Source organism: Dermacentor andersoni, chromosome 2, assembly GCF_023375885.2.
Source record: "Dermacentor andersoni chromosome 2, qqDerAnde1_hic_scaffold, whole genome shotgun sequence".
Classification (NCBI taxonomy): Eukaryota; Metazoa; Arthropoda; class Arachnida; order Ixodida; family Ixodidae; genus Dermacentor; species Dermacentor andersoni.
In genome coordinates, this window is record NC_092815.1 from 189,653,769 (window position 1) to 189,667,452 (window position 13,684).

At 45.0% G+C, this 13,684-nt stretch overlaps 1 protein-coding gene across 2 annotated transcripts in view; it reads left to right on the top strand.

Moving 5' to 3' along the window:
* LOC126540310 (beta-hexosaminidase subunit beta-like) overlaps positions 1-13,224 on the top strand; it is an 81,909-nt gene extending 68,685 nt beyond the window's left edge. For both annotated transcript variants that reach the window (XM_055075958.1, XM_050187107.3), the window contains exons 12-14: positions 4,930-5,020; positions 9,411-9,515; positions 12,760-13,224. In XM_055075958.1, coding sequence (XP_054931933.1) covers positions 4,930-5,020; positions 9,411-9,515; positions 12,760-12,823 — 260 coding nt within the window. In that variant the 3' untranslated portion in view covers positions 12,824-13,224. The remainder of the gene's footprint in view (positions 1-4,929; positions 5,021-9,410; positions 9,516-12,759) is intronic.
* Positions 13,225-13,684: the final 460 nt, after the last annotated feature.

Genomic DNA, 13,684 nt, shown 5'->3' on the forward strand with positions numbered 1-13,684 from the left:
GATGTTCCTGCCCAGCCACTGGGACGCCAGTTTGATCTCTTGAAGTGAGGCGTGTATGTTGCCATAGTAGAGCTGGATGGTCGCTCTCATGCTCTCTCTCTCTCTCTCTCTATATATATATATATATATATATATATATATATATATATATATATATATATCGTAAGAAGCCAAGAAAGACACCAAGCACCACACAGGGGACATTACTTGTACTTACTTATTGAAATAAAGAAATTATAAATTAATGGAATTGAAAGTGGATGAAAAAGCAACTTGCGGCAGGTGAGGAACGATCCCACGTCTTCGTATTACGCGTGCGATGCTCGACCAAGTGAGCTACCGCGGCGCCGTCTTCCCAGCTACTTTCTCAATGGGAAGACGGCGCCGCGTTAGCTCAGTTGGTAGAGCATCGCACGCGTAATGCGAATACGTGGGATCGTTCCCCACCTGCCGCAAGTTCCCCACCTGCAGGGCAAAGGCCTCTCCCATATTTCTCCAACAACCCCGGTCATGTACTAATTGTGGCCATGTCGTCCCTGCAAACTTCTTAATCTCATCCGCCCACCTAACTTTCTGCCGCCCCCTGCTACGCTTCCCTTCCCGTGGAATCCAGTCCGTAACCCTTAATGACCATCGGTTATCTTCCCTCCTCATTACATGTCCTGCCCATGCCCATTTCTTTTTCTTGATTTCAACTAAGATGTCATTAACTCGCGTTTGTTCCCTCACCCAATCTGCTCTTTTCTTATCCCTTAACGTTACACCTATCATTCTTCTTTCCATAGCTCGTTGCGTTGTCCTCAATTTGAGTAGAACCCTTTTCGTAAGCCTCCAGGTTTCTGCCCCGTAGGTGATTGCCGGTAAGACACAGCTATTATACACTTTTCTCTTGAGGGATAATGGCAACCTGCTGTTCATGATCTGAGAATGCCTGCCAAACGCACACCAGCCCATTCTTATTCTTCTGATTACTTCCATCTCATGATCCGGATCCGCAGTCACTACCTGCCCTAACAAGATGTATTCCCTTACGACTTCCAGTGCCTCGTTGCCTATTGTAAATTGCTGTTCTCGTCCGAGACTGTTAAACATTACTTTAGTTTTCTGCAGATTAATTTTTAGACCCACTCTTCCGCTTTGCCTCTCCAGGTCAGTGAGCATGCATTGCAGTTGGTCCCCTGAGTTACTAAGCAAGGCAATATCATCAGCGAATCGCAAGTTACTGAGGTATTCTCCATTAACCTTTATCCCCATTTCTTCCCAATCCAGGTCTCTGAATACCTCCTGTAAACACGTTGCGAATAGCATTGGAGAGATCGTATCTCCCTGCCTGACGCCTTTCTTTATTGGGATTTTGTTGCTTTCTTTATGGAGGACTATGGTGGCTGTGGAGCCGCTATACATATCTTTCAGTATTTTTACATACGGCTCGTCTACACCCTGATTCCGTAATGCCTCCATGACTGCTGAGGTTTCGACAGAATCAAATGCTTTCTCGTAATCAATGAAAGCTATATATAAGGGTTGGTTATATTCCGCACATTTCTCTATCACCTGATTGATAGTGTGAATATGATCTATTGTTGTGTAGCCTTTACGGAATCCTGCCTGGTCCTTTGCTTGACAGAAGTCTAAGGTGTTCCTGATTCTATTTGCAATTACCTTAGTAAATAGTTTGTAGGCAACGGACAGTAAGCTGATCGGTCTATTATTTTTCAAGTCTTTGGCGTCCCCTTTCTTATGGATTAGGATTATGTTAGCGTTTTTCCAAGATTCCGGTACGCTCGACGTCATGAGGCATTGCGTATACAGGGTGGCCAGTTTCTCTAGAACAATCTGCCCACCATCCTTCAACAAATCTGCTGTTACCTAATCCTCCCCAGCTGCCTTCCCCCTTTGCATATCTCCCAAGGCTTTCTTTACTTCTTCCGGCGTTACGTGTGGGATTTCAAATTCCTCTAGACTATTTTCTCTTCCATTACCGTCGTGGGTGCCACTGGTACTGTATAAATCTCTATAGAACTCCTCAGCCACTTGAACTATCTCATCCATATCAGTAATGATATTGCCGGCTTTGTCTCTTAACGCATACATCTGATTCTTGCCAATTCCTAGTTTCTTCTTCACTGTTTTTAGGCTTCCTCCGTTCCTGAGAGCATGTTCAATTCTATCCATATTATACTTCCTTATGTCAGCTGTCTTACGCTTGTTGATTAACTTCGAAAGTTCTGCCAGTTCTATTCTAGCTGTAGGGTCAGAGGCTTTAATACATTGGCGTGTCTTGATCAGATCTTTCGTCTCCTGCGATAGTTTACTGGTATCCTGCCTAACGGAGTTACCACCGACTTCCATTGCACACTCCTTAATGATGCCCACAAGATTGTCGTTCATTGCTTCAACACTAAGGTCCTCTTCCTGAGTTAAAGCCGAATACCTGTTCTGTAGCTTGATCTGGAATTCCTCTATTTTCCCTCTTACCGCTAACTCATTGATCGGCTTCTTATGTACCAGTTTCTTCCGTTCCCTTCTCAGGTCTAGGCTAATTCGAGTTCTTACCATCCTGTGGTCACTGCAGCGCACCTTGCCGAGCACGTCCAGATCTTGTATGATGCCAGGGTTAGCGCAGAGTATGAAGTCTATTTCATTTCTAGTGTCGCCGTTCGGGCTCCTCCACGTCCACTTACGGCTATCCCGCTTGCGGAAGAAGGTATTCATTATCCTCATATTATTCTGTTCCGCAAACTCTACTAATAACTCTCCCCTGATATTCCTAGTGCCTATGCCATATTCCCCCACTGCCTTGCCTCCAGCCTGCTTCTTGCCTACCTTGGCATTTAAGTCGCCCATTAGTAAAGTGTATTTAATTTTCACTCTACCCATCGCCGATTCCACGTCTTCATAGAAGCTTTCGACTTCCTGGTCATCATAACTGGATGTAGGGGCGTAGACCTGTACAATCTTCATTTTGTAGCTCTTATTAAGTTTCACAACAAGACCTGCCACCCTCTCGTTAATGCTATAGAATTCCTGTATGTTACCAGCTATATTCTTATTATCAGGAATCCGACGCCTAGTTCTCTTCTCTCCGCCAAGCCCCGGTAGCACAGGACGTGCCCGCTTTTTAGCACTGTATATGCTTCTTTTGGCCTCCTAACTTCATTGAGCCCTATTATATCCCATTTACTGCCCTCTAATTCCTCCAATAGCACTGCTAGACTCGCCTCACTAGATAACGTTCTAGCGTTAAACGTTGCCAGTTTCATATTCCAATGGCGGCCTGTCCGGAGCCAGTGAGTCTTAGCACCCTCTGCTAAGAATCACTGGCTCCGGACAGGCCGCCATTGGACAGGCCCGGACTCCCTCTCCCCTAACGACGCTTCGCCATGCTCCCTTACGGGTTGCAGAATCAAGCGTCCTTCGTTTCTATATATCACTATCTGTCTATCTCTCCGACCGTGCCGATCGCGACGTTTGGCTGGCGTACATCGTTTCCCCCTCCGATACACCGAGTTCTTTGGTTCGTTCCGCTTGCTCAGGCGCACGTTTCGTTGCCGCGCCGAACGCTGCGTTGCTCGACGCTCACCGCGTGATTGGTGGGTGCAAAGTCCGATGCGGGGCGCCTCGTAAATGATCGCTGCTGCCGTAGCGCATTGTCTTACACCCCTTGGCGAGTCGACGGGAACGCTGTCGCGTTCCACTCTTGAAGGCGAAGCTTAAGAGTCCTCCAATCATTTTTCCTCCACTTTCAATTCCATTAATTTATAATTTCTTTATTTCAATACGTAAGTACAAGTAATTTCCTCTGTGTTGTCCTTCGTGTCTTCGTTTGTTGGCTTCTAATGACATGATTAATAAATATCGGCGCCGTCGCTTAACTCCCTTCCTTCCCGTCCATTATATATATATATATATATATATATATATATATATGCAGTCAAACATCTGTGTCACCTACCGAGTTTGTACGAGGCATCCAAGTACAGTAGAAACTTCAAGATGAAACTTGGTGGTTGCATTATTTATTCATATATTTCCATTTTCTTATTTGAAGAGATAGCAATGACAATGCTAATCATATATTCAAGGTTCCTCTGGTAAGGCATGAAGTTTATTCCTGTTCGGCACATACCCAGTCTTACATTGTTACCAATTGCCAAGTCGCCACCAAAGGACTTCTTCATTCAACAGTGGCGCATACCCTGTGCCGCACACCCAGTGACCCAAGTTGTTGCGATTTTGGTTTCGTACCATGTTCGCTCAGCACAGCAGCACGAGACGCTACACGTTCGACCATGGACTACCCAGTAGCTCAAGTTGGCGAGAAACCGTTGTAGACGTTGAAAGGCTGCCCCTGTAAAGAGCGAAAAGTACCCTAAGATGCTCATCGCATAAGTAAATAAATAAGTAAATAAATAAATACTGCGATGGTGGGCTGTCACGTGTTTCTAAACGCATTAAACATATTGACTGAGGTACTGCTTAGCAGTGCACTTCAAAACCTGCACATGGTAAACAATGTGTGAATTTCACGTCGAATTATGCATAATCAGCAAAGCTTCCTCGACTCTTTTGAACGTTTTACGTAGTGCAGGGTTTGTCCTTCGAACTTCAACTGCTCTTAGATCGGTGCTTAAGGTGACGCAAAGGGGACGATTCGAATATAATGCTCGAAGCAAGTTATCGCAGCGGTAATTACATCTTCGGTGATGACACGTCAGTATGCGACTCAATAAATAATAAAAATGATCAAAAGTTTGCTGCACATGCCATTATCTAAACCCATGGTGTGCGTCATTTTTCTTGTTTCCCGCCAACCCTGTAGTATATAGTGAGGATTTCATGCACTCTCCGGAAAGGGTTGGAAGCACGAAGTTATCGAATAAATAATTAAATGTAAAGCGATGTAACAACCCTGTTCTATATATGCAGGGACGGCCAAGCAGAAGTCTCTTGTGCTGGGTGGCGAAGCCTGCATTTGGGGAGAGTATGTGGATGCCACGAATCTGATTAGCCGCACCTGGTAAGTTAAGACTGACATAATAACGTGTTGTTACTAGAAAATGCCGTAAGGTATATGGAATCGTCTAGTATAAGTAAGCAGTGTGTTCAAAGGGGCTGGTTGGTTCATCTTCGGAATAAAAACAGGAACAGCGCAACACAGGACGAGCGAGTAAAGGCACAGGACAGAGCGCTGTCCTGCGCTCTTACTCGCTCGTTCTGTGTTGCACTGTTCCTGATTTAATTCGGTAGTATAAGTAAGATTCTATAGAAAGAATGTAATGGACGATTCATCGAGCAAATCTCATCTACATTTAAGCCTGTCTCTTAATGCGAATAGCATTCTGTGCCTACTTCAGCCGTTTTGAGCCTGCCTGCCTACATCTATCTATCTATCTATCTATCTATCTATCTATCTATCTATCTATCTATCTATCTATCTATCTATCTATCTATCTATCTATCTATCTATCTGTCTGTCTGTGTGTCTGTCTGTCTGTCTGTCTGTCTGTCTGTCTGTCTGTCTGTCTGTCTGTCTGTCTGTCTGTCTGTCTGTCTGTCTGTCTGTCTGTCTGTCTGTCTAATGATCCATCGGTTTAGCTAGATGGATGGATGGATGGAATTTTTTTTTTGTTCATTGTTGGACACTCCTAAGATTTCTCGCAACTTTTAATGCGTGCAAAGCACATTAAAAAAAACGTTTCTTCAGAGAACATTTTCTACCAGAGTTGTTATAAGCGTGATGCTTCAGCTGCTGTCAGGCCCCCGTGCTCCTTAGACCTTCGCCCTTTCGTCGTTCTTAGTGCACAAAACCTGCGTGATGCTGCCACGCTTATCAATCGTAAACCCGCTGAGCACGAGGAGGTGGGTTACACTCCCGGCAACGCGGGCCACCATAATTGAATTAGTAAATCTGCGGTGTTTGCGTGACAAAACCGCGATCTGATCATAAGGAAACTTCACAGTTGCCTATAAAAAGCGCGCCGTAGTGTGAGATTCCGGAACAATTTTCACCACTTGGGTTTCTTTAGCGTGCGCACAGTGCACGGTACACGAGTGTTTTTGCATTGCGCTTCCACAAGAATGCAGCCGGCACGGCCGGTATCCAACCGGCGACCTCGTTCTCAGCGGCGGGACCCTATAGCTACCGAGCTATCACAGCGAGTGGCGGCCGCATCAGGGCAGGGGCAGAAGGCAAAAACGCTCGCCTACCGCGCATTGAGCGCACGTTAAAGAAACCCAGCTGGTAAATATTTATGCGTAGTCCCCTACTACGGCGTGCCTTCTATGACCCGTTGTGTGTGTGTGTGTGTGTGTGTGTGTGTGTGTGTGTGTGTGTGTGTGTGTGTGTGTGTGTGTGTGTGTGTGTGTGTGTGTGTGTGTGTGTGTGTGTGTGTGTGTGTGTGTGTGTGTGTGTGTGTGTGTGTGTGTGTGTGTGTGTGTGTGTGTGTGTGTGTGTGTGTGTGTGTGTGTGTGTGTGTGTGTGTGTGTGTGTGTGTGTGTGTGTGTGTGTGTGTGTGTGTGTGTGTGTGTGTGTGTGTGTGTGTGTGTGTGTGTGTGTGTGTGTGTGTGTGTGTGTGTGTGTGTGTGTGTGTGTGTGTGTGTGTGTGTGTGTGTGTGTGTGTGTGTGTGTGTGTGTGTGTGTGTGTGTGTGTGTGTGTGTGTGTGTGTGTGTGTGTGTGTGTGTGTGTGTGTGTGTGTGTGTGTGTGTGTGTGTGTGTGTGTGTGTGTGTGTGTGTGTGTGTGTGTGTGTGTGTGTGTGTGTGTGTGTGTGTGTGTGTGTGTGTGTGTGTGTGTGTGTGTGTGTGTGTGTGTGTGTGTGTGTGTGTGTGTGTGTGTGTGTGTGTGTGTGTGTGTGTGTGTGTGTGTGTGTGTGTGTGTGTGTGTGTGTGTGTGTGTGTGTGTGTGTGTGTGTGTGTGTGTGTGTGTGTGTGTGTGTGTGTGTGTGTGTGTGTGTGTGTGTGTGTGTGTGTGTGTGTGTGTGTGTGTGTGTGTGTGTGTGTGTGTGTGTGTGTGTGTGTGTGTGTGTGTGTGTGTGTGTGTGTGTGTGTGTGTGTGTGTGTGTGTGTGTGTGTGTGTGTGTGTGTGTGTGTGTGTGTGTGTGTGTGTGTGTGTGTGTGTGTGTGTGTGTGTGTGTGTGTTTTAATGTCAAGTCGTTAAAAAATATCCGAGCGCGTTTCACTCAGCATAGGGGCGAGCTCTTGCGTCCGAGTGGTCTCGATATCATGTGTCGTGAACTTCCGTCGCGTCGCTAATGATGGATACCATTATATCGGACAAGCTCTTCCCGTTCAGATGGCGCCGCCACAATCTGGAAGGTAAGGGCGCCGGACGGGTTGGTGGCAGGGACCAGAACGATTCAGGGATAATCCGCGGGTGGCGACAGAGCGAACGCACCTAGACCGTCCGTTTAATTGCAACCGCAATTGTAAGCGTTGGGAGTTTCGGGAACGTTTCAGGGAAGCACGTGAAGTTTTGGACTTACAGCTGGACGCACCGGAGCTATAAGTTAACTACCATCTTCAAGAAAGTACTCTCTAACATGTAAGCTAGTTCATCTGCCGTGATTAAATATGTTATCAGGCCCTCTAAAACACAACACACTGCATCGACGTCAGAAGGGATTGCCGTAGGAACTAAAGCTGTACTCTCCTTCCGATTTTTGCGAAGCATCGGGGCGTCGTGCAGTTTTGTTGGGACACTGACCAGCGGTAAATACTGCGAATTGCAGATTTTTCGAAATAGATTTGTGTTATGATGTAAATGTTTTCGATCTGTATTTCAAAATTAAGTAATTTTGCGCGTGCGTGCGTGCGTGCGTGTGTGTGCGTGCGTGTGTGTGTGTGTGTGTGTGTGTGTGTGTGTGTGTGTGTGTGTGTGTGTGTGTGTGTGTGTGTGTGTGTGTGTGTGTGTGTGTGTGTGTGTGTGTGTGTGTGTGTGTGTGTGTGTGTGTGTGTGTGTGTGTGTGTGTGTGTGTGTGTGTGTGTGTGTGTGTGTGTGTGTGTGTGTGTGTGTGTGTGTGTGTGTGTGTGTGTGTGTGTGTGTGTGTGTGTGTGTGTGTGTGTGTGTGTGTGTGTGTGTGTGTGTGTGTGTGTGTGTGTGTGTGTGTGTGTGTGTGTGTGTGTGTGTGTGTGTGTGTGTGTGTGTGTGTGTGTGTGTGTGTGTGTGTGTGTGTGTGTGTGTGTGTGTGTGTGTGTGTGTGTGTGTGTGTGTGTGTGTGTGTGTGTGTGTGTGTGTGTGTGTGTGTGTGTGTGTGTGTGTGTGTGTGTGTGTGTGTGTGTGTGTGTGTGTGTGTGTGTGTGTGTGTGTGTGTGTGTGTGTGTGTGTGTGTGTGTGTGTGTGTGTGTGTGTGTGTGTGTGTGTGTGTGTGTGTGTGTGTGTGTGTGTGTGTGTGTGTGTGTGTGTGTGTGTGTGTGTGTGTGTGTGTGTGTGTGTGTGTGTGTGTGTGTGTGTGTGTGTGTGTGTGTGTGTGTGTGTGTGTGTGTGTGTGTGTGTGTGTGTGTGTGTGTGTGTGTGTGTGTGTGTGTGTGTGTGTGTGTGTGTGTGTGTGTGTGTGTGTGTGTGTGTGTGTGTGTGTGTTTTAATGTCAAGTCGTTAAAAAATATCCGAGCGCGTTTCACTCAGCATAGGGGCGAGCTCTTGCGTCCGAGTGGTCTCGATATCATGTGTCGTGAACTTCCGTCGCGTCGCTAATGATGGATACCATTATATCGGACAAGCTCTTCCCGTTCAGATGGCGCCGCCACAATCTGGAAGGTAAGGGCGCCGGACGGGTTGGTGGCAGGGACCAGAACGATTCAGGGATAATCCGCGGGTGGCGACAGAGCGAACGCACCTAGACCGTCCGTTTAATTGCAACCGCAATTGTAAGCGTTGGGAGTTTCGGGAACGTTTCAGGGAAGCACGTGAAGTTTTGGACTTACAGCTGGACGCACCGGAGCTATAAGTTAACTACCATCTTCAAGAAAGTACTCTCTAACATGTAAGCTAGTTCATCTGCCGTGATTAAATATGTTATCAGGCCCTCTAAAACACAACTAGGAACTAAAGCTGTACTCTCCTTCCGATTTTTGCGAAGCATCGGGGCGTCGTGCAGTTTTGTTGGGACACTGACCAGCGGTAAATACTGCGAATTGCAGATTTTTCGAAATAGATTTGTGTTATGATGTAAATGTTTTCGATCTGTATTTCAAAATTAAGTAATTTTGCGCGTGCGTGCGTGCGTGTGTGTGCGTGCGTGCGTGTGTGTGTGTGTGTGTGTGTGTGTGTGTGTGTGTGTGTGTGTGTGTGTGTGTGTTTGTGTGTGTGTGTGCGTGCGCGTGCGCGTGCGTGCGTGCGTGCGTGTCTTTGTGTGTGTGTGTACTCAAATACAAAGCAAAATGTTGACCACACTTTCGACTTTCTTCTTTTAGGCCTAGGGCGTCCGCAGTGGCCGAGAGACTCTGGAGCCCCGCCTGGGTGAAGTACTCAGAAAGAACAGCGTCTCGGTTCGAAGAACAGCGTTGCAGGATGCGTAGGTGAGTGTACAGTTAAAGAGTGCGAAGAAAAACGAATACAACCTAACAAACGTGTTGTTCAGTAGCCTACAGGCTACGCGCAAAGGGAGTAGAAGTACATCAATAAATATGTGCCTGCCGCTCTCAAGAGTACATTTGTGCATATAGATGTATAGCATTCGTGTATACTCAAGCTCACAATCTGACTCAATATTGCGTTCGAAACACGGACATATTCGTTTGCGATGTTATATTTAGTTTTCGTTATGGCACACTAGCACAAGCAAACTGCTCGTGCTCGTACATAAACATTATAGACCTCCAATTCGCGTGTTAGGTGCTCGTTTTTAACCATATTTATTTTAACGTTCTTTAAGGGTAATACAAACATTTTGAAATATGACGCGGGAATCGGAATGAGATTCACTAACTGCACGCAAATTTTTTTGTGATTTCTTGTCACTTGGTTCTTCGATGGGTACTTACTATTTTGTGTACGTCATGCTTGAATTCTCAATGTGAACACGCAAATCATCGGGCGTATGCATTCTGTAGATCTTGAAGCAAAGCCTGCAATTAAATGGTGTTTCGTTGCTCTCAGAATATTGGAAATGTTTTACTACTTTCTGCTAGCAATGTTTGCCAAAAGGTAATCCTTTTGAAATAAGAAAAATATATCACGTTCTTGTGGAATAGTGAATAAAAGAAAAAGACAAAAAGGAAAACAATACCTGCGAGTATCAAACTACAAGCTGTTGTAGAAACCAGGTACATTTCGTAGCTTGGTTTCTACAACAGAACAAAGCCGTACCGTTTTGTGGGACTGCTTATACCACTGACAACACATGGGATGATACTGCTCAGAACAGGTACATGGGCATATGGTGCATAGTTTCCCGGAGTGAGACCCTCCATTCCATTCCCACTCCATTCCGAAGAGTGGGAATGTCCGTTAATTCCACTCCTTTTACCTTCTGGGAATTGTGGCAGTTGGACCATTCCCAGTCCTGGAGTGGTTGAGCTAAGCCATTCGATTCCTTAAATTCCAGTAATGAAACGCCTTGTCTATATTTGTTTACTACACGAGAATGCGTGTCTCCTAATAAAAGCGACTTTTCTATGTCGTAACAAATTTTATAAATATTCTCACGAACAATTTTTTTATCGCGCGAGGAACGTGTTCGACCCTGTTTTCTCTGCAGCGCGCTGTTGCCTCTGATCTCTATTATCTTCTGCTTTAAATCGAAGCCTTATTTGCAAACCATCCTGGATCTTCCTCAAGGCGGCTGGGTGCTGCTCTCTTGCAGAATATAGCCCATAAAAAAGAAAACTGCATTACCTATGCGCTTCTCAATTACATGCCTCGTGGTGGGATCGAACATCGGGCTGTGGAATCTAGGTTCAATACACAACCGCCCGATGCTCCAACCATTAGGTCGCAATCAGACGTACACTTTTATGGTACCATCCCCAACTAGCTCATTCAGATGACTGCCACGTGTATGATATTGCGTAGCTACAGGGAACGTGAATGCATATGTGCGCTCGCCAGTTTTCTTGACACCAAGGACGCAAATGATGAAATGGACAAATTTATAGCGTTTTTATGAACCGCTTTACAACAGCGTCGCATCGCGCAGATTCCAACATGTGCGTTGGACCTGCATAACGTTTTTAAAAGACGCGTTTTTTGGGAATGTTTCGTTGCCGCAAAAAATCTATCTTCCAATAGGGCTACGAAAAGGGCCATCAGCTTTCGAAAGAAGCATTGCCCAAACAGTTGGATGGTAGAGCATATGCCTCGGCAATGCATTATCCATGGATAAAAAAAATACTAATTTCAGAAACACATATACAAGATTCACTGTCAAGATAGGACTAGACAAAGAAATGCATAAAACAGTATTAAGTAAATTTTATTGCCTGACTTATCAAATAGCGTCAACCGACATATTCGCTACGCGGATTCGAAGTCACAAACATGATGCCAAAATGACTCCAATTTTACGCCACCAAAACATCTCGAGAAGCAATCAATTAGTGGTGACAGCCATAACTGCAGTCCCTTTTCCGAAGTGCCTCCCTCTTTAAATCGAAAAAAAAAGTGCAGAGACAGAGAAAAGGGTCACAACCACCACTTCTAGAATTGCCTGTAGTAATAGAGGCCTTCATAAGTTAAATTACGCCTCGTCGATCGTACGTTTATTTTTTATTTTTTTATTTCAGAATTAAGGCATACCCTACAATCCTTTCTGATATCCTGGTGCAGCAATTTTTCGTATACTAGATTCTATACCTGCCATATTAGAACCAGCGAAGTTAGCTTCACTTTAGCTGCACATGTGTTCGGCGTTTCACGCACACATTACAGACTGTGATACAAGCAAGGATTCCGTTTTAAATAAGACCAACCATTTTCATAAAATCTGCAATTCATTCGAAACTCAATCACCTAAGGCAAAGCAGAAAAAAATTTTCACTGTTGTGTATGGCATGCGTTGAGCTAGATTATATGGTAACTTTGACGACTAACATAAAAGCGAAACGCATTGATATGTCTTGCAGGGCGATTTTTTTTTTTTTTTTTTTCACGTGTACTGGCAGATTAACGGGTACCAAGTTTTCAAGGACACCTGTCTTAATTCCTGTTACCGCTTGTCAATACTCAACAGTGTGCTAAAAAACGTGGCGCGCATTCTAAATTATCGTGGACTCGTGCAGGTTACAACCATTAGCAACGTCGTATTTGGACCCCATCCTTCTGTCGGAAGGTCCGGTGTGCTGTTGCTAAAGCGAGTCGTTACGCTTGAAAACTAAAAGTTGCTGTCCTTAAAGGCACTTCTATATTGCCACGCAAGAAGGTTTCCATGTCTACAGAATTGTGGAATGCGCTGAATGAAGCGGCAGAGGCATAGCCACTAATACGTAGATACTGATAGAACCAGTAGGAGAAATGCAATGGATAGGCAAACTCTAGTTTAGTCTGCATGGCAATTCGGCTGTTTGGTTGCTTCGCTCAAAACGAACATTCATCGTTCCAGGACTAGGTGCCTATTCGATTCCCGTTTCACCTGTTCGACTTGTGCCATCATTCCATTCCCATTCAATACGGGGTATTTAATAAGGTGGAACGATTCAGGAATTCACTCAACTCCAGAGTTGCCACTCCGCAACTCTTATATGGTGTCGTCGTATGTATTCACTGCAGTTTCTCGAAATCATTTGACGCAGAGGTTTATAACTGTCCTTTTTTGTGTGTGTGCAGGCGTGGCCTCAAAGTTGAACCAGAGAATGGGCCTGGTGTCTGCGACTGCGACTATGTCGTTTGAAGAGAAGATATGACGTGGAGCAAACCGTTCTCTACGATCAAGAATGAACATAAGGGCCGTGTTCGTTTTCACAGTGGGAATGTTAGTACGGAAAGGAATGTGCACATAAACTCCCTGTCTGAGCATGCCAGCTGGCGTGAGAGAAACCGCCACCTTCGTGGCGAGAACTTGCTCTGGCCGACATTCTTTGAACAAATTTAGCCTCGTGCACAGTTTTTCAAGAGCAAGTACGCCTAGTAAAGCAATGAATGGGGCTAGTTGGTGGACGTTCATGATTGTATTGCGCTTAGTCAAGGAGTACGCCACTACGTAAAATCTCAAAAATAAAAATTTCTCGCATGAATTTTTGTGTTTTCACAACAAATAAAGTCGAACAGCTCTTATATGCTACAAAATGCTTACATACTTCGCATGAAATTCTTACTGCATTACTTAAACTATGTTTCGGCAGCGCCCTGTTATGGGCAACCTGTGTCTGAAAAACATCTACGAATGGCACCTGTCCATCAAAACTGCCACAAACTGTATGAGGTTTACATTATTATATCAGGCTGTTTATGTCATTTGTCACTCATGGTTAATATTTCCTTCGGGCATGGGACACATATTGTCATTTAATTATCGCTTCATTTCATTCATCTCGGATATTGTTGTGTCTTAATAGAGCGCATCCCGTGCCACTTTATTTATTTATTTATTTATTTATTTATTTATTTATTTATTTATTTATTTATTTATTGTATATTTTAAGCATATATTCGGCCAAAGGGGCAGTGTAGAGCGAAGGTGTAGGCGCGATGAAAAGCACTTGAGAACAATAAATACAAGAAGGAAAAATAAATAAGGCTGGTTTTCAATAAC